This window comes from Entelurus aequoreus, linkage group LG26 (assembly GCF_033978785.1).
Source record: "Entelurus aequoreus isolate RoL-2023_Sb linkage group LG26, RoL_Eaeq_v1.1, whole genome shotgun sequence".
Classification (NCBI taxonomy): domain Eukaryota; kingdom Metazoa; phylum Chordata; class Actinopteri; order Syngnathiformes; family Syngnathidae; genus Entelurus; species Entelurus aequoreus.
The window spans coordinates 18,861,986-18,885,731 of record NC_084756.1 but is presented as its reverse complement, the minus strand read 5'-3'; the positions used below and the strand labels follow the sequence as shown (position 1 = coordinate 18,885,731).

The 23,746-nt window shown below is 39.9% G+C and overlaps 1 protein-coding gene across 2 annotated transcripts in view; it reads right to left on the bottom strand.

The window, feature by feature from the left end:
* slc6a11b (solute carrier family 6 member 11b) overlaps positions 1-23,746 on the bottom strand; it is a 78,575-nt gene that overhangs the window by 38,173 nt on the left and 16,656 nt on the right. For both annotated transcript variants that reach the window (XR_009824646.1, XM_062037485.1), the window contains exons 6-7: positions 23,470-23,602; positions 4,695-4,829 (exon numbers count right to left, since the gene is read on the bottom strand). Coding sequence is in view for 1 of the 2 variants with exons in the window: in XM_062037485.1 (XP_061893469.1) it covers positions 4,695-4,829; positions 23,470-23,602 (268 nt within the window). In the remaining variant the exon portion in view is untranslated. The remainder of the gene's footprint in view (positions 1-4,694; positions 4,830-23,469; positions 23,603-23,746) is intronic.

The following is a 23,746-nucleotide window of genomic DNA, read 5'->3' as shown; positions in this document are numbered from 1 at the left end:
TTTAAGTGCGCCTTATAGTCCGGTACTATACGACATCTGCAATGCTGACATTTTGGCATTGCACAGTTTATGAAGTTCAAACAAATTAGGTTTTTATTTCATCAAAATAGGTTTCGATTTGCACCATTTATGACTGGACATGCATGTGATTTTAATGATCGACATAATGAACAACTATACATATGACTAGGTATCTTTTTTTTTTTTTTTTTAAACATCTTGCAACGAAATCGCACTGGGAGAAAGTGTGAGGACTCGCATGGATCTGAGTTGACACACACACGCTCACACACACTTCACAAAGCCGAGAGTAGACAGAGCGCCGATTGTCCCAGAGGAAGCCAATTTAACATCAGTGTCAGAAGTAATGTCTTCCTCTGCCAAAGAGCGACACTTTTATATCCCTCGCCTTCACTCCTCATTTGACCCCCCCTTCCAACACACTTACACACAGTTACTCCGCCTTTCTTCTTACGTTTTACTACACAACACAGCGATGGTGCAGCTGGAGGAAAGCTTACTTGGGAGACTGAAAAAAATAACTCTGCAAAGAAATACGTCTATAATTGTGCACTGTCAGTATGTTTTGTTGGAGGGGTAACAACAGGTTCTGAATCATCTTTCACGTTGTCATGACAGCGACATGTGACATTTTCTGGTGTACAGTTGCCTAGCGACTCAAGCTGACTGCAAATTTTAGACAAGGTCAAATTGAAGCCTGATGAGTGTGAATGTGTGTGATGTAGGAAATGCAAATCTCAATATTTGAGATTCTTGTTTCGAGTAGGCTTCACCAGTTCATGCTCATAGACTTAGATTGGTCAGATCTACTCTTAGACTTAGATTGGTCCGATCTAGTCTAGCGGCTGGTGCCAAAACCCCAAATATTTATACTCCAAAACTTGGAGGGTGTGCCTTTGCACGGATGGTTTTGCCCTATTGTTGTCACGGCCCGGGCGCACCCCCAGTGCACATGCATGTATGCGCTGCGCTGGGAGCACCTCCGAGCACACTCCTGCACGAGTCACTCCGGCGGCAGCAAGCAGCTGCTTCCCATCAGCACTCAACGCACCTGTCACTAATGAGAAGACCTGGCTTCATAAGCCTGCACAACCGGTTATCCCGCGCCAGAACGTAGCTACCTGTCCTGTACACTGGCCTCCTTTCCCGCATGACGAGCAGTGTGTCTCGTCTCCCCTTGTTCCCTCTGCTTCCCTGACTGCCGCTTGGATCTCGACCTCCCACCTGGACACGGACCTTCGACGCCTCGCTATAGCCCCCGACTTCCTGCCTGCTCACGGACCTTGCTCAACACTACCGGTAACACTCAACAGCTAATCGCCACACATAGTCACACACCATACACCTTTTGGATTTATTACACACTTCATTTCTGATTATTATATATTGTGCATGTATAATAAATTACATAGCCCTAAATACAACGTCCCTGTTGTCTGTGCCGTCTCCTCCTCCTGTACACGTAACAATTGTAGTGAGAAAAAACAATTGTTTTGATGTAAACAAGCAATCCTACTGTCAAAGCCACAACAGTCTTTAAAGTGGAATTTCCCCTTGTTAGCATTGAGGTATTGTGTGGCAGAACGATTGCGTTGGATCGACTACTACCAGTCCATAGTAGTCCCCTGCATTAGCATTCCATTCAGTTGTATACAAATGGCATTCTGGTTACCATCCGTAACCAAAATATTTCTAACTCTTGTTATTTGCTGAAGGCTAAATTGCAGAGTATTTTATGAATGGTTGAAAGGACAGTGTTGTATGTGGGAGACAGGTGGTGTCGCAGACCACCACCTCTGTTCAGGGATGTTTTTTTCAACTTTGACATAGATGGCTTCCCTCACTTCTCTTTCGTACAATTCGGACTCCCTGTCCAGGATCTGTACTTTTTTGTTCTCAAAGGAGTGCTGTTTCTCCCTGAGGTGCAGGTAGACAGCTGAGTCTTGGCATGAAGAGTTTGCCCGTCTATGCTGTGCCGTGCATCGGCTTAGTGGTTGTTTTGTTTCCCCCAATATATGAAGTGGTGCATTCATCATTACACTGGAGAGCATACACCAGATTTTTGTTGTGGGTGTGGGGTGTCCGGTCTTTAGGATGCACCAGTCTCTGTTTCAGGGTGTTGCCTGGTTTGAAGTGTACTGGGATGTTGTGTTGGTAAAAATTATTCTGAGTTTCTCAGATAGACCTGATACATATGGAATGACAATATTTTTGCATGTGTCACCTTTTTCCTCCTCATCCACTCTGTACTTGTTATTTCTGGAACTGGATGCACTTTTCACAACCGACCAGCTGGGGACTTCCCTCTAATGCCTATGCTCTTTCTCTTTTGCCTGTGAGTTGGTTGCAACATTATCAGTTCTGTGTTGTAGGGTTTTGAGCTCAGAGCTTTCTTTTCCATGTCCTCCATGTAAAGGTGTGCTGCTATTGGGGATACAGGTGATCCCATGGCACAACCACGTTTGTGTCCGTAAAATGTTCCCATAAATTGAAAGTAAGTAGTGTTGAGGCAAAATGCAAATCTGTTCTGGGTTTAGTGTGGATCTATCCTGGTAGACGTTGCTTCACCGTCTCTACTGCATCCTGGGTTGGAATATAGGTGAACAGGGAGGTGACGTATAATGAAACTACAGTTTCATTTTTGTCCAGTTTTCGATCTCTGATCTTTGCTACAAAGTCAATTGAGTTTTGGACATGATGTGGAGTGTTGCCAACTAAAGGTGCTAAGATGTTGGCCACATACTTAGCAATAGTGTATGTCACAGAGTTAATGCCCCCGCGACCCCGAAAAGGACAAGTGGTAGAAAATGGATGGACAGAGTTAATGCTGCTGACAATGGGTCTGAGGGGAGCCCCATCTTTCTGTATTTTTGGAAAGCCTTATATACCAGGGATGGTTTCTTGTAGGTATGATCAGTAATACAATGCCTGGTTGATGACTTCTAATTTAGGTAGAGTTTGTAAGTACTCAATTATTATTGTCTTTTACCCACTTGTGGGGTCCATCCATCTTCTACCGCTTGTCCCTGTCAGGGTCGCGGGGGGTGCTGGAGCCTATCTCAGCTGCATTCGGGCAGAAGACGGGGTACACCATGGACAAGTCGCCACCTCATCGCAGGGCCACTTGTGGGGTCATTTTTGAGTACTTAATGTGTTGGAGTCTTTGAGGAGTTTAAGCAACTGGTTTTGGTCGTCAGTTATGTTACTGTGCATCTCCCCTTATCAGCTGGCAGGATTGTGATGTTTTCCTCCTTGCTCAGTGCTGTTACTGCCTTCCTCTCGTTTGGGGCTGGGTGCTTAGCATTAAAAAGAGCTGCTGTCACTTTCAGCTCCACTTTGGTTTCTGTTAGGTTATTTTTCCTAATGGCTAATTCTGTCGCTGTGATCAAATCAGCATGGATAAGAACGCTCTGAGCTCTTTTAAGGGAACAGCACGAAGTCATTGGTGCAGATATGTGGATGACACATGGGTGAAAATCAGAAACCAAGAAGTGCAAGCTTTCACCAAGCACATTAACTCAGTGGACCAAAAACATCAAGTTCACACATGAGGATGTCAAAGACAGTAAGTTGCCTTTTTTGGACTTTGATGTCCACATTGGAGAAAACAGGGGCCTCCATGTCAGGGTTTACTGAAAACCCACACATACCGATCAATACCTACTTTTTGACTCACACCACCCACTGGAACACAAACTGGGTGTTATCAGAACCCTACAACACAGAGCTAATAATGTTCCTACCAGCCCACAGGCCAAAGAGATAGAGTATAGGCATTAGAGAGAAGCCCTCAAAACCTGTGGTTACCCCAGCTGGTCGTTTGTGAAAAGTGCATTCAGTTCCAGAAATAACAAGAACAGAGTGAATTAGAAAGAAAAAGGTAACATACGCAACAATATTGCCATTCCATATGTATCAGGTCTATCTGAGAAACTCAGAATAATCTTTAACCAACACAACATCCCAGTACACTTCAAACCAGGCAACACCCTGGAACAGAGACTGGTGCATCCTAAAGACCGGACACCCCACACCCACAAAAACAATCTGGTGTATGCTATCCAGTGTAATGATGAATGCACTGATTCATATATTGGGGAAACAAAACAACCACTAAGCCAACGCATGACACAGCATAGACGGGCAAACTCTTCATGCCAAGACTCAGCTGCCTACCTGCACCTCAGGGAGAAACAGCACTCCTTTGAGAACAAAAATGTACAGATTCTGGACAGGGAGGACGGATGGTACGAAAGAGAAGTGAGGGAAGCCATTCATGTCAAAGTTGAAAAACCATCCCTGAACAGAGGAGGTGGTCTGCGACACCACCTGTCTCTCATATACAACAATGTCCTTTCAATCATTATTAAAAGACTCTGCAATTTAGAAACATTCTGGTCCCAGTAGGTGACCAGAATGCCATTTGTGCCATTTGTTTACAACTGAATGGAATGCTTGCACAGGCACACCCTCCTGATTTTGGAGTACAAATATTAGGGTTTTGGCACCAGCCGCCAGACTAAATCTGACAATCTAAGTCTAAGACTAGATCTGACCAATCTAAGTCTATGAGCATGATCTGATAAAGCCTACTCGGATGAGAGGCGAAACGTCTTCTAAGACCAACCGAACAGTCCAGTTGCGATCGACAAGATGAGTGTTTCCGAGCCTACCTGAGGGTCGGAGAGACGCGAGATGTCTGGGTATAGGTAAAACTTGATGCCATCGTACGCTCCAGGCAGCGTTACTCCTCTGATCAGAAGAATCAGCAACATGAAGTAAGGGAATGTGGCGGTCACGTACACAACCTGCAGAGACAAAAAAAAGTGTGGAATATTGAACTTTTGTCCATTTTACAATGCTCACTTTGATCAACTGACTCTTACAGTGTACATAAAATGACAAACTATATAAAGTAGGGATGTAACTGTACATATGTTCATAATTGGATTTCTCAGCACGGAACCATTGGTTTGATACAGAGAGTAGCGTAGACATTTTTCATATGATATACATACAAGTGAAGGGCAGGACAGCATTTGGCTAGCTAGCGATTGTGCCAAGGAGAAGCTAGAGCTTGAATACCTGCTTCCATCCTTAAAGTCTCCGGTTTTCGAAACACTTGGCCTTTTAGGTGAAACGTGTAAACCAGGAATGTGCAGACTGTATGATTTACGTGGAAAAGTATGTACCGGTAATCTGCCAATACCAATGAATGCCCTATAACGCTGGTCACAAACGCCGATCCTATCTGGCTGACAAGTGGCTAGCAGCTAACTATGTAGCCGCTCCAATAAACTAATACTAATTACCTCCATTAAAGTAAATACACTGCATTATTAGTATCTTAAGTATGATTGTCATGTTCATATTATCACTGGAGGATGAGGCTAAACATGTTACACACAGAGAGCAAACCAGGAACAGGCATGCTAACAGCTAAGCTAACATAGCTTCAGACAACACCAAGAAAATAAGTTTTTGCTTTTGTTTAGTCATTGTGCACCATTGACTTTGTTTTGCTCAAACTGTTGTATGTAACAGTATGTAGTATGTAATTCATTATAATTACAAATCAAATCGTTTGCATTCTCACAATTTTGACTGCCACAGTGTAATGAGGGTGATCGTCGGCACTAATAACATTTAAAAAGCAAGCTCCGCTGCATATCAAATCAAGCACTTTAACTGCCACCGGTACCAAAATGCATTTCGATACTTTTCTAAATAAAGGGGGCCACAGAAAATTGGCATTATTGGCTTTATTTTAACAAAAAATCTGAGTGTACATCAAATATCTGCTTCTTATTGCAATCGAAGAACAATTTTGTCCTTAAATAAAATAGTGAACAGATTAGAAAACTATTCTTTGTCTTCATATTTGTACATATCGTATTTGCTGATGTTGCTCTATTGTTGTTGTTGTTGTCATTGTTGTGTTTGCTGCTGTTGTTGTTGTTGTCTCTCTGTCTTATCCCCCTCTTTTCCCCACAATTTCCCCCTCTGTCTTCCTTTTTTTCTCTTTCTATCCCCTCCTGCTCCGGCCCGGCTGCACCAAATAATAATATAAATACATTTAATAAAGTCAAATATAAATAAGGCAACAAGAGAAGTATCCCACACTTCTCTTTTGTAAAGTAAATGTGTACAGCTGATATGGGCATCTACATCAACTATATGATTTGCCTGAGTAGCTGGACAGGACAAAACAAATAAATAAATAAAATAAATAAAAAATAAATAAAAAATTGTCTTTTCGTAGTAAGTAAGGAAACAAAGACTCCTAATTGTCTATTGACGTATGCAGTAACATATTGTGTCATTCCCCATTCTATTATTTTGTCAAAATTATAAAGAACATGCTGTAAAAATTGATTATTATTCTACTTGTTCATTTACTGTTAATATCTGGTTATTTTCTGTTTCAACATGTTCTATCTACACTTCTGTTCAAATGTAATAATCACTTATTCTTCTGTGGTTTGATACTTTACATTAGTTTTGGATGATACCACAAATGTAGGTATCGATCCGATACCAAGTAGTGAGCTATTGTATCCTCCTACGGTGTGTAGTGAAGCATGTTTCGCTATTCCTCATCCTGCAGGGAGGATACTTGTAAAACAACTCACTTTATTTGTCGCCATGGAGAGGATTAGTGATTTAGAAGTAGCTAAAATACTGCCGGTTGCAGATGGATGTTAGCCGCTAACTAGCTCGCCATGTTTCATGCCTCTTCCGGTGGGCGTTTCAGTGTTATAGCTTTACCTTTATCGTTAGTTTTTAAGCCAAAATGCGTCCGTTCTCCCTTTTCTGTCTACACACTGTGTCTGCTTGTAAGTACTCCGTGATTGTGCGCTGTCGAATATGCTCCTCTGTTCGTAAAACCAGCAATATCACGACGTGACGACGCGCTAGTCATGTCTGTAAAAAAAAAAAAAAGGCGTCCCGTGAAAAAACGTCTGACAAATAACTAATAACTAAAGGTTAGGGGTACGTACAGCCCGTGGGCCGGATCAGGCCCACGAACAGGTTTTACCCGGCCCGCGGTTTGAGTTTGCTAAGAATAAAAATGAGCCGAAATTTTTGAATGAAAGAAACTGCTGTTCTAAATGCGTCCACTAGATGTCGCAATAGCAATTATTTGTATCTTTGTAGATTATGCTACATATGTATAAAAAAATACACCACATGCACCAGTCTCGAAAAATGAGCAAACCCCATAAATAACATCCTGTAATTTGATTTTGATATTATTTTTTTATCTTGATAGATTGAAAATTTACACCAATGAGTCGACTGATGAACATGATCACATAATTTATTACGAAAGTATAAATAACGACAAATAAAGATAGAATACTATTAACTGTAACATGTAAGTGTAAAAAAAACCCAATAACATTATGATTTGTACAATTACAGAATGTGCGTGTTATATATTTTAACAAAGAAAACAATCGGAAATGGTCTTTATTTTTAAGTTATCGTGCCATGATTTTACCAGTCCGGCCCACTTGGGAGTAGATTTTTCTCCATGTGGCCCCCGATCTAAAATGAGTTTGACACCCCTGATCTAGGTCCTAAGCTCTCTGGCCCCATCCCCTAGTTATTGTGGTTATCTACAATACCCTCAAGCCTAATCCCTCATTACGCTCTGACTGTTATGATTTTCTAACTCAGCTCTGTGCCATCTCACTGTTCATCCTCTTCCTTGGTGATCTTACCCTCCACATTGACAACCCCAACTTTATGCCTGCCACTGACTTCCTAGATCGACTTCAATGCTGCAATATTCATCACCATATCGATTTCCTCACTCACTGTCAAGGACACATCCTGGATCTATAGTATGGCGGGGATTTATATGGCCCCATTCGTCACAGTTTACCTGACACAAAAAACGTCACAAATTGGGGGGTGCACTATCCACTTCAGCCGCCAGATGGTAGAGTGTTGGATATCTTAAAATGTGTTTTGTGGCAATTCCAACTATGACCACAGCGTCAGTTGTTATATAGAGTGCCACTTTCCATCATTTTCAGCAGACTGCATTGCAAAAGGATTAGCCATCCTCTTCCTCTTCCTCTCAAAGGATTTATTTGGATAGCGTGTAATATATATATATATATATACACACTACCGTTCAAAAGTTTGGGGTCACATTGAAATGTCCTTATTTTTGAAGGAAAAGCACTGTACCTTTCAATGAAGATAACTTTAAACTAGTCTTAACTTTAAAGAAATACACTCTATACATTGCTAATGTGGTAAATGACTATTCTAGCTGCAAATGTCTGGTTTTTGGTGCAATATCTACATAGGTGTATAGAGGCCCATTTCCAGCAACTATCACTCCAGTGTTCTAATGGTACAATGTGTTTGCTCATTGGCTCAGAAGGCTAATTGATGATTAGAAAACCCTTGTGCAATCATGTTCACACATCTGAAAACAGTTTAGCTCGTTACAGAAGCTACAAAACTGACCTTCCTTTGAGCAGATTGAGTTTCTGGAGCATCACATTTGTGGGGTCAATTAAACGCTCAAAATGGCCCGAAAAAGAGAACTTTCATCTAAACTCGACAGTCTATTCTTGTTCTTAGAAATGAAGGCTATTCCACAAAATTGTTTGGGTGACCCCAAACTTTTGAACGGTAGTGTATATATATATATATATATATATATATATATATATATATATATATATATATATATATATATATATATATATACACAGTACAGGCCAAAAGTTTGGACACACCTTCTCATTCGATGAGTTTTCTGTATTTTCATGACTATTTACATTGTAGATTGTCACTGAAGGCATCAAAACTATGAATGAACACATGTGGAATCATGTACTTCACAAAAAAAGGTGACATAACTGAAAACATGTCTTATATTCAAGTTTTTTCAAAATAGCCACCCTTTGCTCTGATTACTGCTTTGCACACTCCTGGCATTCTCTCGATGAGCTTCAAGAGGTAGTCACCTGAAATGGTTTTCACTTCACAGCTGTCATAGTTTTGATGCCTTCAGTGACAATCTACATTAAATAAATAGTCATGCAAATAAAGAAAATGCATTGAAATGAGAAGGTGTGTGTGTGTGTGTGTATGTATATATATATATATATATATATATATATATATATATATATATATATATATATATATATATATATATACACACGCACACATACACATTAGGGTTGTACAGTATACCGGTACTAATGAATTCAAAACGGTACTATACTGCCTTTAAAGAATAGCGGTACTTTTTTTTCATCCGCATGCTGCCATGCGGTGGTGAGCCGGTGACGTACAGAGCGGAGGAGCATGTTGAGTGTGTGCGCGCTGACACACTCAACATAGCGCACAAGGAGAATCAGCGAAGAGAGGAAAAATGTCTGACAAAGGCAGTTCTACAGCTTATCAAAAAGGGTGCGTGAAGCGCAATATGAAGGTATTTGGGCGTCAAAACTTTCGTTAAGGTGAAGCTTTAAACACAGAAGTGCCACACTGCAAGCAATGCTTTAAAACAGGGGTCACCAACCTTTTTGAAACCAAGAGCTACTTCTTGGGTACTGATTAATGCGAAGGGCTACCAGTTTGATACACACTTAAATAAATTGCCAGAAATAGCCAATTTGCTCAATTTACCTTTAACTCTATGTTATTATTAATAATTAGTGATATTTACACTTAATTGAACGGTTTAAAAGAGGAGAAAACACGAAAAAAATGACAATTAAATTTTGAAACATAGTTTATCTTCAATTTCGACTCTTTAAAATTCAAAATTCAACCGAAAAAAAAGAAGAGAAAAACTAGCTAATTCGAATCTTTTGAAAAAATTTAAACAAATTTTATGGAACATCATTAGTAATTTTTCCTGATTAAGATTAATTTTAAAATTTGGATGACATGTTTTAAATAGGTTAAAATCCAATCTGCACTTTGTTAGAATATATAACAAATTGGACCAAGCTATATTTCTAACAAAGACAAATCGTTATTTCTTCTAGATTTTCCAGAACAAAAATTTTTCAAAGAAATTCAAAAGACTTTGAAATAAGATTTAAATTTGATTCTACAGATTTTCTAGATTTGCCAGAATAATTTTTTGCATTTTAATCATGATAAGTTTGAAGAAATATTTCACAAATATTCTTCGTCGAAAAAACAGAAGCTAAAATGAAGAATTAAATTAAAATGTATTTATTATTCTTTACAATAAAAAAAAAAATACTTGAACATTGATTTAAATTGTCAGGAAGAAGAGGAAGGAATTTAAAAGGTAAAAAGGTATATGTGTTTAAAAATCCTAAATCATTTTTAAGGTTGTATTTTTCTCTAGAAAATTGTCTTTCTGAAAGTTATAAGAAGCAAAGTAAAAAAAATAATGAATTTATTTAACAAGTGAAGACCAAGTCTTTAAAATATTTTCTTGGATTTTCAAATTCTATTTGAGTTTTTGTCTCTCTTAGAATTAAAAATGTCGAGCACAGGCGAGACCAGCTTGCTAGTAAATAAATAAAATTTAAAAAATAGAGGCAGCTCACTGGTCAAGTGCTGCTATTTGAGCTATTTTTAGAACAGGCCAGCGGGCTACTCATCTGGTCCTTACGGGCTACCTGGTGCCCGCGGGCACCGCGTTGGTGACCCCTGCTTTAAAACATGCCTCGCCAAAGGTGTTATGATTAAAGTATTACCGTTTTTTTCCGGACTATAAGGCATACTTAAAATCCTTTTTTTCCCCAAAACTCGACAGTGCGCCTTATAACCCGGGTCGCCTGATTTAATTCTGGTTTTGCTGACCGAACTCGAAGCAAATTTTCTTTGGTACATAGTGTAACGATAAGTGTGACCAGTAGATGGCAGTCAAACAGAAGAGATACGTGTAGACTGCACTATGATGGCAATATGACTCAAGTAAACAACACCAACAATTTATATGTTCCATTGAGAATATAGAACATTACACACGGCATTCAAAAATCTATCACATGTTTTAGTCCGACTTTGTAAGCTATGAAGCTGCACCACGTGATGGATTGTCTGCGCATTAAACATACAAGTATTATTACGATGTGTGTGTATAAGGTAAGAAATTATCTAGCGTTTTGTTTTGCAATATTATTCAAAAGCAACTTTTCTTACCTTCTGGTACCTGCTGATCTGAATTTGGGATCTGCATAAATCCTGAAAAATTGCACACATCCGCCTTTGTAGTCCGTGCCAACAACGTAGTCGATAAGCTTTTTCTCTGTCTACTTGTTATGGGACATTCCTCCACCAATGTTGCCATTTCTAATATAAAGTAGTGTAAAGTTATGAATTACCTTGAAGGTAGAAAAGCGCTATACAAGTATAACCCATTTACATTTATGTCTGTCAGTAAACTTGCCATGAAAGCGCTAAGAACATACCGGTGTAGTGAGTTTACATTATTCACCCAAGGAACTTTAGGTATAAGAGAGTTCTGTGTAGAACTTGCACCTGGCTCGCTGACAACAAGCTATCCATACACTTGGGTAAAGCAGAATCCATCCTGTTTGGGTCCCACATCAACCTTAAGAAAGTCAATGACTTCACCATAAAGTGAGTGACATTGTTATCACCAGGAAAGATGAGGTCACCTACCTAGGTTCCATTCTAGAGGCTACCTTTCCTGTGATAAAATGGCAACCAAGGTAATCAGAAAGGTTAACCAACGAACGAGATTTCTCTACAGAATCTCCTCTCTGGTCAACAAAAGCACCATGAGGATTCTGGCGGGAACTCTCGTTCAACCCTTTTTCGATTACGCCTGCACCTCCTGGTACCCTAGCACCTCCAAAACCCTCAAATCTAAACTCCAAACATCTCAGAACAAGCCAGTCAGGTTACTTCTAGACCTCCACCCCAGATCCCACCTCACTCCTACCCACTTCTCTAAAGTGGGCTGGCTCAAGGTGGAGGACAGAGTAAAACAACTTCCACTGAGCCTAGTCTATAAAATCCACTACTACCTCCCTGATACCGAAGTACATGTCAACTACTTCCTTAACGTAAATGACCGCCATAACCACAACACCACGGGGAGCTCCACTAACCACGTTAAACCCAGATTCCGAACTAACAAAGGTCTTAACTCAGTCTCTTTCTATGCCACATCAATGTGGAATGCGCTCCCAACAGGTATAAAAGAAAGGGCATCTCTATCCTCCTTCAAACCGCAATAAAAGTTCACCTCCAGGCAGCTACAACCCTAAACTAACACCCTCCCCGGATTGCTAATAATCAAATGTAAACAATCAAATGCAGATACTTTTTCCTATGCCTTCTGATCTCTCTCTCCTCTCTCTCTCTCTCTCTGTCTATGTCTATGTCTATGTCTATGTCTACTACTTGCTGTCCATATCCTACCCCCCCCCCCCCCCCCCACACACCCCTGATTGTAAATAATGTAAATAATTCAATGTGATGAGACACTTGTGATTTAGGGCTATATAAAAAAACATTGATTATCTTGTGTGATGACTGTATTATGATGATAGTATATATCTGTATCATGAATCAATTTAAGTGGACCCCGACTTAAACAAGTTGAAAAACTTATTCGGGTGTTACCATTTAGTGGTCAATTGTACGGAATATGTACTTCACTGTGCAACCTACTAATAAAAGTCTCAATCAATCAATCAATCAATCCGGTCGGACGTTTTTTCAGGGACGCATTTCCGGCCTTGTTGTTTCCGGATGAGGAGATGCTGCCCCTTTATTGATTGAAGTAAAATCTGAATGTCATTAAAACAGTTAGCTCCATCTTTTGACACTTCTTCCACTCCCGTCCTTGCACGCTACACCGCTACAACAAAGATGACGGGAGAAGACGCTGCCGAAAGTGAGCCACGTAAATTAGACCGCCCACAAAACGGCGCATCCGGAAGCGACTGTCAGAAAGCAGCTTGAGATGATCTGTAAAACATCATCTATGCAACATTTTGACCAAAGAACCACCATTACATGTTATGTAGACCACAAGGAAGTGTTTTACATTTAGAAAAAAATAATAATATATGACTCTTTTAATGCGGCTTATAATCCGGTGTGCCTTATATATAAAAAAAGATCGAAAATAGACCATTCATCGGCAGTGCACCTTACAATCCGGTGCACCCTATGGTCCGGAAGTCCAAACCGCCCATGTAATGCAGTAACCAGTTACATATATATATATATATATATATATATATATATATATATATATATACACTACCATTCAAAAGTTTGGGGTCACCCAAGCAATTTTGTGGAATAGCCTTCATTTCTAAGAACAAGAATAGACCGTCGAGTTTCAGATGAAAGTTCTCTTTTTCTGGCCATTATGAGCGTTTGATTGACCCCGCAAATGTGATGCTCCAGAAACTCAATCTCCTCAAAGGAAGGTCAGTTTTGTAGCTTCTGTAACGAGCTAAACTGTTTTCAGATGTGTGAACATGATTGCACAAGGGTTTTCTAATCATCAATTAGCCTTCTGAGCCAATGAGCAAACACATTGTACCATTAGAACACTGGAGTGATAGTTGCTGGAAATGGGCCTCTATACACCTATGTAGATATTGCACCAAAAACCAGACATTTGCAGCTAGAATAGTCAATTACCACATTAGCAATGTATAGAGTGTATTTCTTTAAAGTTAAGACTAGTTTAAAGTTATCTTCATTGAAAAGTACAGTGCTTTTCCTTAAAAAATAAGGACATTTCAATGTGACCCCAAACTTTTGAACGGTAGTGTATATATATATATATATATATATATATATATATATATATATATATATATATATATATATATATATATATATATATATATATATATATATATATATATATATATATATATGTGATCTTTTTTACACACATACTTACACATTAGGAAACAACAACCATTACATTCCTAATATATACTGTTTGTAGTGTGCATTCAACTTATCAGTAACAAAGAGCATTCCATTAGCGGGGACTCTTTTTTTCCCCTCGTCGCTGAATTGTACTCCACGTCTCGAGAAAACACTTGAGAAAAAAAGAGCCTGGCGGTGGCGAGCAACATACGGTTGCGATGAAAAGTTTACATACACTTGTAAAGAACATAATGCCATGGCTGTCTTAAGTTTCCAATAATTTATACAACTCTTATTTGTTTGTAAAAGAGTGATTGGAGCACATACTTGTTGGTCACAAAAAACATTCATGAATTTTGGTTCTTTTACGAGTTTATTATGGGTCTACTGAAAATGTGACCAAATCTGCTGGGTCAAAAGTATACATTACAGCATATTTTTGTTTCATCTGACCACAGAAATTTCTTCCAGAAGGTCTTATCTTTGTCCATGTGATGTCAAATGAAACAAACATTGAGCTGTTTGGCCACAATACCCAGAAATATGTTTGGAGGAGAAAAGGTGAGGCCTTTAATCCCAGGAACACCATTCCTACCGTCAAGCATGGTGGGGGCAGTAATATGCTCTTGTCCTGTTTTGCTGCCAATAGAACTGGTGCTTTACAGAGAGTAAATGGGACAATGAAAAAGGAGGATTACCTCCAAATTCTTCAGGACAACCTAAAATCATCAGTCCGGAGGTTGGGTCTTGGGTGCAGTTGGGTGTTCTAACAGGACAATGACCCCAAACACACGTCAAAAGTGGTAAAGGAATGGTTAAATCAGGCTAGAATTAAGGTTTTAGAAAGGCCTTCCCAAAGTCCTGACTTAAACATGTGGACAATGCTGAAGAAACAAGTCCATGTCAGAAAACCAACACATTTAGCTGAACTGCACCAATTTTGTCAAGAGGAGTGGTCAAAAATTCAACCAGAAGCTTGTGGATGGCTACCAAAAGCGCCTTATTGCAGTGAAACTTGCCAAGGGACATGTAAGCAAATATTAACATTGCTGTATGTATACTTTTGACCCAGCAGAATTGGTCACATTTTCAGTAGACGCATAACAAATTCATAAAAGAACCAAACTTCATGAATGTTTTTTTGTGACCAACAGGTATGTGCTCCAATCACTCTATCACAAAAAAAAAAAAAAGAGTTGTATATATTATTGGAAACTCTATTTTCTTTACAAGTGTATGTAAACTTTTGATCGCGACTGTATATTTTCACTCTGGCTCGCTGGAATCCAGTTAACGGTCAACAAATGAGGGCAGAACGGAACAGAGCAGAACCGGGCCAGGAGACTGAGAAGAAAAGAGAGGTCTCTTCTGGCTCGGCCTCTTAAAACAGGAGGAGCCCACAGGAGTGATGCTGGCAGTGTGGGAAAAATGTGCTCCAAAGAGGCGCACAACAACCAGACAAATACACAACTTCATTCACAAAGGTCTACACACCCTACACCACTGTTTTTCAACCTTTTTTGAGCCAAGGCACATTTTTTGCGTTGAAAAAATCCGGAGGCACACCAGAAGCAGAAATCATTAAAAAACGAAACTTAGGTGACAGTAAAAAGTCGTCGTTGCAATTCTTGGATATGACTTTAAACCATAACCAAGCATGCATCACTATAGCTCTTGTCTCAAAGTAGGTGTACTGTCACCACCTGTCACATCACGCCATGACTTATTTGGAGTTTTTTGCTCTTTTCCTGTGCGTAGTGTTTTAGTTCTTGTCTTGCGCTGCTATTTTGGTGGCTTTTTCTCTTTCTTGGGTATTTTCCTTTAGCAGTTTCATGTCTTCCTTTTTAGCAATATTTCCCGCATCTACTTTGTTTTAGCAATCAAGAATATTTCAGTTGTTTTTATCCTTCTTTGTGGGGACATTGTTGATTGTCATGTCATGTTCGGATGTACTTTGTGGATGGATGGGATAGGATAGGTCTTTATTGCATACTTGCCAACCTTGAGACCTCCGATTCCGGGAGGTGGGGGGTGGGGTGGGGCGGGGTGGGGTTGTGGTTGGGGGCGTGGTTAAGAGGGGAGGAGTATATTTACAGCAAGAATTCACCAACTCGAGTATTTCATATATGTTTCATATATATATATATATATATATATATATATATATATATATATATATATATATATATATATATATATATATATATATATATATATGACATACTTGACTTTAAGTGAACTGTAGCTATATATATATATATATATATATATATATATATATATATATATATATATATATATATATATATATATATATATATATATATATATATATTTATATTTATTTTATTATACATATAAATAAAAGAAATACTTGAATTTCAGTGTTCCGGAGGCTTTCCAGTAGATGGCAGTATTGTCCTGTTTAAGAGTGTCACAACATTGCTGTTTACGGCAGACGAACTGCTTTACGGTAGACGAAAACCTGACTGCTGTTTTTGTGTGTTGTTACCGCCCTGGGAGGACTTTAATTAATGAAACTGCCTAACAATAAACCCACATAAGAAACCAAGAACTCGCCCTCGATCATTCTACAGTTATAACGTGATTGGGCAGGCACGCTGTTTATATCGTGGGAAAGCGGACGTGAAAACAGACTGTCGCCGCTGTCCCCACTCAGGTCCGCATGGAGCTGGAGGGGGCGTGGCCTCCAGCTCCGGCTGAATTCCGGGAGAACATTTCTTCCAGGAGGTTTTCGGGAGAGGCGCTGAATTCCGGGAGTCTCCCGGAAAATCCGGGAGGGTTGGCAGGTATGCTTTATTGTCATTGCACAAGTACAAGTGTTTTCATCACAAACCCGTTCAAGATTAGACAAACAAACCGTGTACAGGGTTACAGAACAGGAACACTGATGGGTCGCCACAAGGCGCCCCATAAAAAGATGGGGAAAAAGGTAAACCGCTGGGGAAGGATGAGTAAAAAAATACAATCTAGAATGGGCTCCTAAGGGGGCCCAGTCTGGAGTGGGAAAAAACCTCCATAGCAAAGCACATGTACATATTACAACATCTCGAGATATCTAGCAACAGAGGGAAGGGAGTGCGGGGTCATGGTGGTAGGCCGCAGCTCTCAGGCGCTGACCATCCTTTCATCACCTCTATGGGATTTGCGTCAAGGGCGTTGGATTGGGGGGGTGGGGTATGTATGTGTGTGGCGTATATTATTGTGGATGCATGTTTGTGTGTAAGCCTGCAGTGTGTCTCTGTTCCGCGGCCTTGATGTTCGTGCAGTCGCTAGTCCAAAGTCCACAACAACAGGTGTGTGTTCATGAGAGACAAGAAGGGAGTTTGTCGTGTCTTCGCCGCACTGTCCTTCGGGAGAGTCTCGAAGCCAGGTAAACAATCCAATGCCGTCTTTGCTCCACAGTAAGTCTTTGCTGTCGTCCAGCATTCTGTTTTTGTTTACTTTGTAGCCAGTTCGGTTTTAGTTTCTGCATCGCCTCCCCTAAGCTTAAATGCCTTTTCTTAGGGGCACTCACCTTTTGTTTATTTTTGGTTCAAGCATTGGATACCTTTTTACCTGAACGCTGCCTCCCGCTGTTTCCGACATCTACAAAGCAATTAGCTACCGGCTGCCACCTACTGATATGGAAGAGTATTACACGGTTACTCTGCCGAGCTCTAGTCAGCACCGACACTCAACAACACATAATTTGCAGATTATGATTACAGGCTAGACTACTGCAACACACTTCTTGTCGGGATCCCCAGCAAGAACATCCAGAAGCTGCAATACATGCAGAATAGTGCTGCTAGGATCCTGATGAGAGTGCGGAAATATGACCATATCACACCAACTCTCAAATCCCTTCACTGGCTTCCTGTTCCACTCAGGATTGAATTCAAAGTCTCCCTACTAACCCACCAGTGCCTCCATGGAAATGCCCCCCTCTACCTCAAAGAACTACTCACCCCCAAATCATCCACACGACACCTACGGACAGGCTAACCTCCTCCAACCTCCGAGGACAAAGCTACGAACAATGGTAGACCGGGCTTTCTGCTCCGCCGCTCCCAGTCTGTGGAACGCTCTCCCTGACCACCTGAGGGCACCACAGACTGTGGATGCTTTTAAAAAGGCTTAAAAACCCTTCTTTTTAAAAAAAAAAGCCTTTTTTTAGATATATGCATAGTAGTTTTAGCTATTTGGCTGTTCTAGTTTTTATTTGTATTTATTTTTTATTATCTTTTTATTTTTTATTATTATTATTTTTTTAATATACTGTAGCACTTTGAGGTTGTTTATTCAATGTAAAGGGCTTTTATATTATTATTATTATTACTGGTTTGCAAAAAATATCTTTAACCCAATTAGGTAAAACTAGATAATCTCCCACGGCACACCCTGTATCGCACAGTCCTCTTAGATGTCTTGTGGTTATGATGTGCAGGCTCTAAGTATAGCCAGACCCGTTATGTGGGGTAACACATACACCCATAAGGAAGAAAAGTCATGTTTTCCCACTCTAAAGACTTACTAAATCCCAACATGTCTGACGGCGAAAGGGTGGGGAAACCTGCCACACAGCCCACTAATTAAATTCCTAATTGACAAATCATCCTCAACCTCTCTTGTCACTTTCTGTCCATTCTCGGAGGCGACAAAGAGGGCAAAATTTCCCCTCGCCGCGTGAACTTTTGATGCACCGCAACGCCGCCTCCACCTCACCAAACATTTAAACCAGCGCAAATTTACTGGTCAAACTCGCCCGTAAATCGAGCAGGAGAGCTTAAATGTGAGAAAGAAGGCTGGCAAAGCAAACAGCTTAGCAGTGTTGAAGCTGAATGGGCCCGTTAAAAAAAAAAGCGAGGGAGAGAAAGAGACGGAGGGAGAGGATATATTCTGCATGCTGCTCATGAACGCTCCCCCCTTTTCCCCTCCGGTGAATGCAGAAATCAATCTTGGACCGGCTGCTAAAGCTCGGCCATGAAGGAGCTTTCTCCCCTCTTCACTTCACCGACGGACAAAAGACACTTCAGAGGGGAATCAGCATTACCACCTTGTTGTGTTTCCCCTCCCCTGCCCATACCTCTTTCTTGCCATTCCTGCATCTCTTTTCCTCATTCTCCCTCCATCTCCCAACGTATTCTGCAACTTTGAGTTGCAGAAATGTTTACTAATTACATTGAAATGGTGAATCAGCAGTAGTGTAATATTTTAGTAAATTATTTTGATACTTTTTGGTACTTTTCTAAATAAAAGGGACCACAAAAAATGGCATTATTAGGTTTATTTTAACCAAAAAAATTATATTACATCAAACATTTGTTTCTTATTGCAAGTTTTTCCTTAAATAAAATAGTGAACATACAAGACAACTTGTCTTTTAGTAGTAAGTAAGAAAACAAAGGCTCCTAATTAGTCTGCTGACATATGCAGTAACATAATGTGTCATTTTCCATTCTATTATTTTGTGAAAATTATTAAGGACAAGTAGTAGAAAATGAATTGTTCATTTACTGTTAATACCTGCTTACTTTCTCTTATAACATGTCCTATCTACACTTCTGTTAAAATGTAATAATCATTTATTCTTCTGTTGTTTGGATACTTTACATTAGTTTTGGATGATACCACAAATTTGGGTATAAATCCGATACCAGGTGGTGACAGGATCATACATTGGTCTTATTCGAAGTCCTCATGTGTCCAGGGACATATTTCCTGAGTTTATAAACATAATATATATTTAAAAAAACCAAAAGAAGATGCTGTGATGCCAAAAAATATGGACATAATCATAGTATCAACTAGATACGCTCCTGTACTTGGTATCATTACAGTGGATGTTAGGTGTAGATCCACCGTAGGAGTTTGTTTACATTTCGACGCCGTGAACTACGGTGTGTAGTGAAGCATGTTTAGCCATTTCTCGTCCTCCAGTGATAATGTTACTTGTAAGAAACCTACTTTATTTGACGCCATGGAGGCGAGGATTAGTGATTTAGAAGTAGCTAAAACACTGCCGACTGGGGCTGGACTTTAGCCCGTAGCTATCTAACCATGTCTTAAAGCACCTTTTCCTGAGGGCGTTTTTTAGTGTTATAGTTTCACCTTTATCGTTAGTTTTTAAGCCAAAATACGTCCGTTCTCCCTTTTCTGTCTAGATGCTGTGTCTGCTTGTAAGTACTCCGTGTGTGTGCACTGCGGAACATGCTTGTCTGCTCGTAACCCAGCAATGACACGACGTGACGACAACGGGGGCGCGGGGCACAGGGTTGGCGGACCGGTACTTTTTAGAGGCGGTATAGTACCGAATATGATTCATTAGTATCGCGGTACTATACTAGTACCGGTATACAGTACAACCCTAATCAGCAGTAAACTAAGGTTGCCATGATACCTATGAATTTCCACCATTCTTGATACTCGATACCATGATAAAAAATATATTTAAAAAAAAAACCTCAAACCATGTACTTTTAAATTAAGTACTTTATTGTTAATTGCTTCAAAATGTCAAGTATTTAAGATCACTGTGCTTACACAAATTTTTGCACAGAATTGAGTTTAAAAAGCAGCCATGTTCTATAATCTCACAGTTTGTCATAACAATACTATTTGGCCATAAATAACAATAGTTGACTATTTTGCATTCTAAAAAGAACATCAGTGGTTTGGAGTCACAACAAAAAATATTGTATATCGTTCTTAATATTGCCTCAAAATGGTGGTAGTGTGACGTTATTGTGTCATTTGTAATTAAATAGGCTTATACAAATGCTTAAACATATATCTAAAAACAAATATTTATGTTTGTATTTATTAGTAGTGTCAACATTTTAGCATTTCCTCTTAACGTTGTCTTTTTTTTAAATGTTTCTAAATGTTGTAATTATATTGTTTATTTTATGCCTACCACGCAATTTACAATATTCTAGTATCGGATTATAAGGCGCACTGCCGATGAGCGGGTCTAATCAGGTCTGTTTTCATACAAAAGGCACACCGGATTATAGGGTGCATTATAGGAGTCATATTTTTTTTTCTAAATGTAAAACACTTCCTTGTGGTCTACATCAGTGTTTTTCAACCCCTGTGCCGTGGAAGTGTGCCGTGAGATACAGTCTGGTGTGCCGTGGGAGATTATCTAGTTTCACCTAGATATTTTTTCCAAACCAGTAATTATAGTCTGCAAATGATGTGTTGTTGTTGAGTGTCGGTGCTGTCTAGAGCTCGGCAGAGTAACCGTGTAATACTCTTCCATATCAGTAGGTGGCAGCCGGTAGCTAATTGCTTTGTAGATGTCGGAAACAGCGGGAGGCAGTGTGCAGGTAAAAATGTATCCAATGCTTAAACCAAAAATAAACAAAAGGTGGGTGCCCCTAAGAAAAGGCATTGAAGCTTTGGGAAGGCTATGCAGAACGAAACTAAAACTGAACTCGCTATAAAGTAAACAAAAACAGAATGCTGGACGACAGCAAAGACTTACTGTGGAGCAAAGACGGCGTCCACAATGTACATCCGAACATGACATGACAATCAACAATGTCCCCACAAAGAAGGATAAAAAACAACTGAAATATTCTTGATTGCTAAAACAAAGTAGATGCGGGAAATATCGCTAAAAAGGAAGACATGAAACTGCTACAGGAAAATACCAAGAAAAGAGGAACGGCCACCAAAATAGGAGCGCAAGACAAAAACTAAAACACTACACACAGGAAAACAGCAAAAAAATTCCAAATAAGTCAGGGGGTGATGTGACAGGTGGTGACAGCACACCTACTTTGAGACAAGAGCTATAGTGATGCATGGTTGGTTATGGTTTAAAGTCATATCCAACAATTGCAACAACGACTTTTTACTGTCAACTGAGTTCCGTTTTTTAATGATTTATGCTTTTAGTGTGCCTCTGGATTTTTTCAACGCAAAAAATGTGCCTTGACTCAAAAAAGGTTGAAAAACACTGCCCTACATAACATGTAATAGTGGTTCTTTGGTCAAAATGTTGTATATATGCCGTTTTAGAGACCATCTTCAAGCCGCTTTCTGACAGTCGCTTCCGGATGCGCTGTTTTGTGGGCGGTCTTATTTACGAGGCTAACCTTCGACAACGTCTTTTCTCCGTCATTTTTGTTGTAGCGGTGTAGCGTGCAAGGACGGAAGTGGAAGAAGTGTCAAAAGATGGCGCTAACTGTTTTAATAACAATCAGACTTTACGTCAATCAATAACAGAGCAGTATCTCCTCATCCGTGCCTCACTAGTGCAACAACGCCGGAAATGAGTCCTGTGAAAAACCGTCCGACCGAAACTCTCTAATAACTAAAGTTCCTTGGGTGAATAAAGTAAACTCACTACACCGGTATGTTTTTAGCGCTTTCATGGCGAGTTTATTGACGGATATAAGTAAGAACTTTATATTACTTTAGATTAGAAATGGCAACAGCGGAGGATGAATGTCTCATAACAAGAAGATAGAGAGAAACAAGAAGCTTATCGACTACAGAGTCGCCACGGACTACAAAGGCGGACGCGCGTACATTTTTAGGACTTATGCAGATCCCAAATACAGATCAGCAGGTACCAGAAGGTAAGAAAAGTTGCTTTTGCATAATGTTCCGAAACAAAATGTCGAAGCACAGTACAATCCTTCAAGCGGTGCGGCTTCATAGCTTACCAAAGTCGTACTAAAACATTTTGATAGATTTTTGTACGCCGTTGAGTATAAATGTTGGTGTTGAGTCATATTGCAGTCTACACGTATCTCTTATGTGTGACTGCCATCATATTGCAGTCTACACGTGTCTCTTATGTGTGACTGCCATCTACTGTTCACACTTATCATTTCACCATGTATCAAATAAAATAGCTTCGAGGTCGGTAAGCACAACCAAAATATTACATACATTAGGCACACAGAGTTATAAGGCGCACTGTCGATTTTTGACAAAATGAAATCATTTTAAATGTGCCTTATAGTCCGAAAATTACGGTAAATAAAAAAAAAAAAAGTCCAGCAAATGGCCCCCAGGCAACACTTAGCCTTCCTGGTGAAATAAACAAGCAGGGGCGTTTTAAGCGTTGCCTAACAACAGAGGAGTAGAGTGTCACTAAGCTGTGTTTTCTTGGTTGGGCTTCCTGGGCTTGTGGTGGCGGATCCCCGCTCTCACTCGCACAGCGAATACTTTCATGACGGCTTCTATTTGATTACTGCTTACATGTATGGTGCAATATACAACTCTCTTTCACTTTTATTATGTACAAAAGTACCTCTACTCGCTAAATATAGAAACAAATAGATAATTTCTGCAACGTCTTATTCTCTGGCACACTAGGCGTGCATGAGGGGTATTATGAATCGTAGTTATGCCATACCTACAGTTATGCTGCACTGACACACTTCCATGAGCATTTATTTATGCACAAGAAGCGCCAAATCAATCAATTCATTTTTTGCGCATCGGTATGGACCTGGAATTTAAGTATTGATACTTTTGACTACCCCGGTGTGAACCGTTCAAAGGAAGGTTTGTGGTAAGAAGATTCTGTCTCACCTTGCCGGTCGACTTAGGTCCTTTCCAGATGCAGAAGTAGCAGATAAACCAGGCCAGGGCCAAACACATTGCCAGCTCCCAGCGCATCCCACCCATGTGTTCGATACCATCCGATATCTTCAATACTCGCCGTCTGCAAGGGCAAAGAAAGGAGTGATGACTCGCCGTTCAAGCAATGCTGAGACATTAGACCAGGGGTCCCCAAACTTTTTGACTCGGGGGGCCGCATTGGGTTAAAACAATTTGGCCGGGGGCCGGGCTGTATGTATATATATAT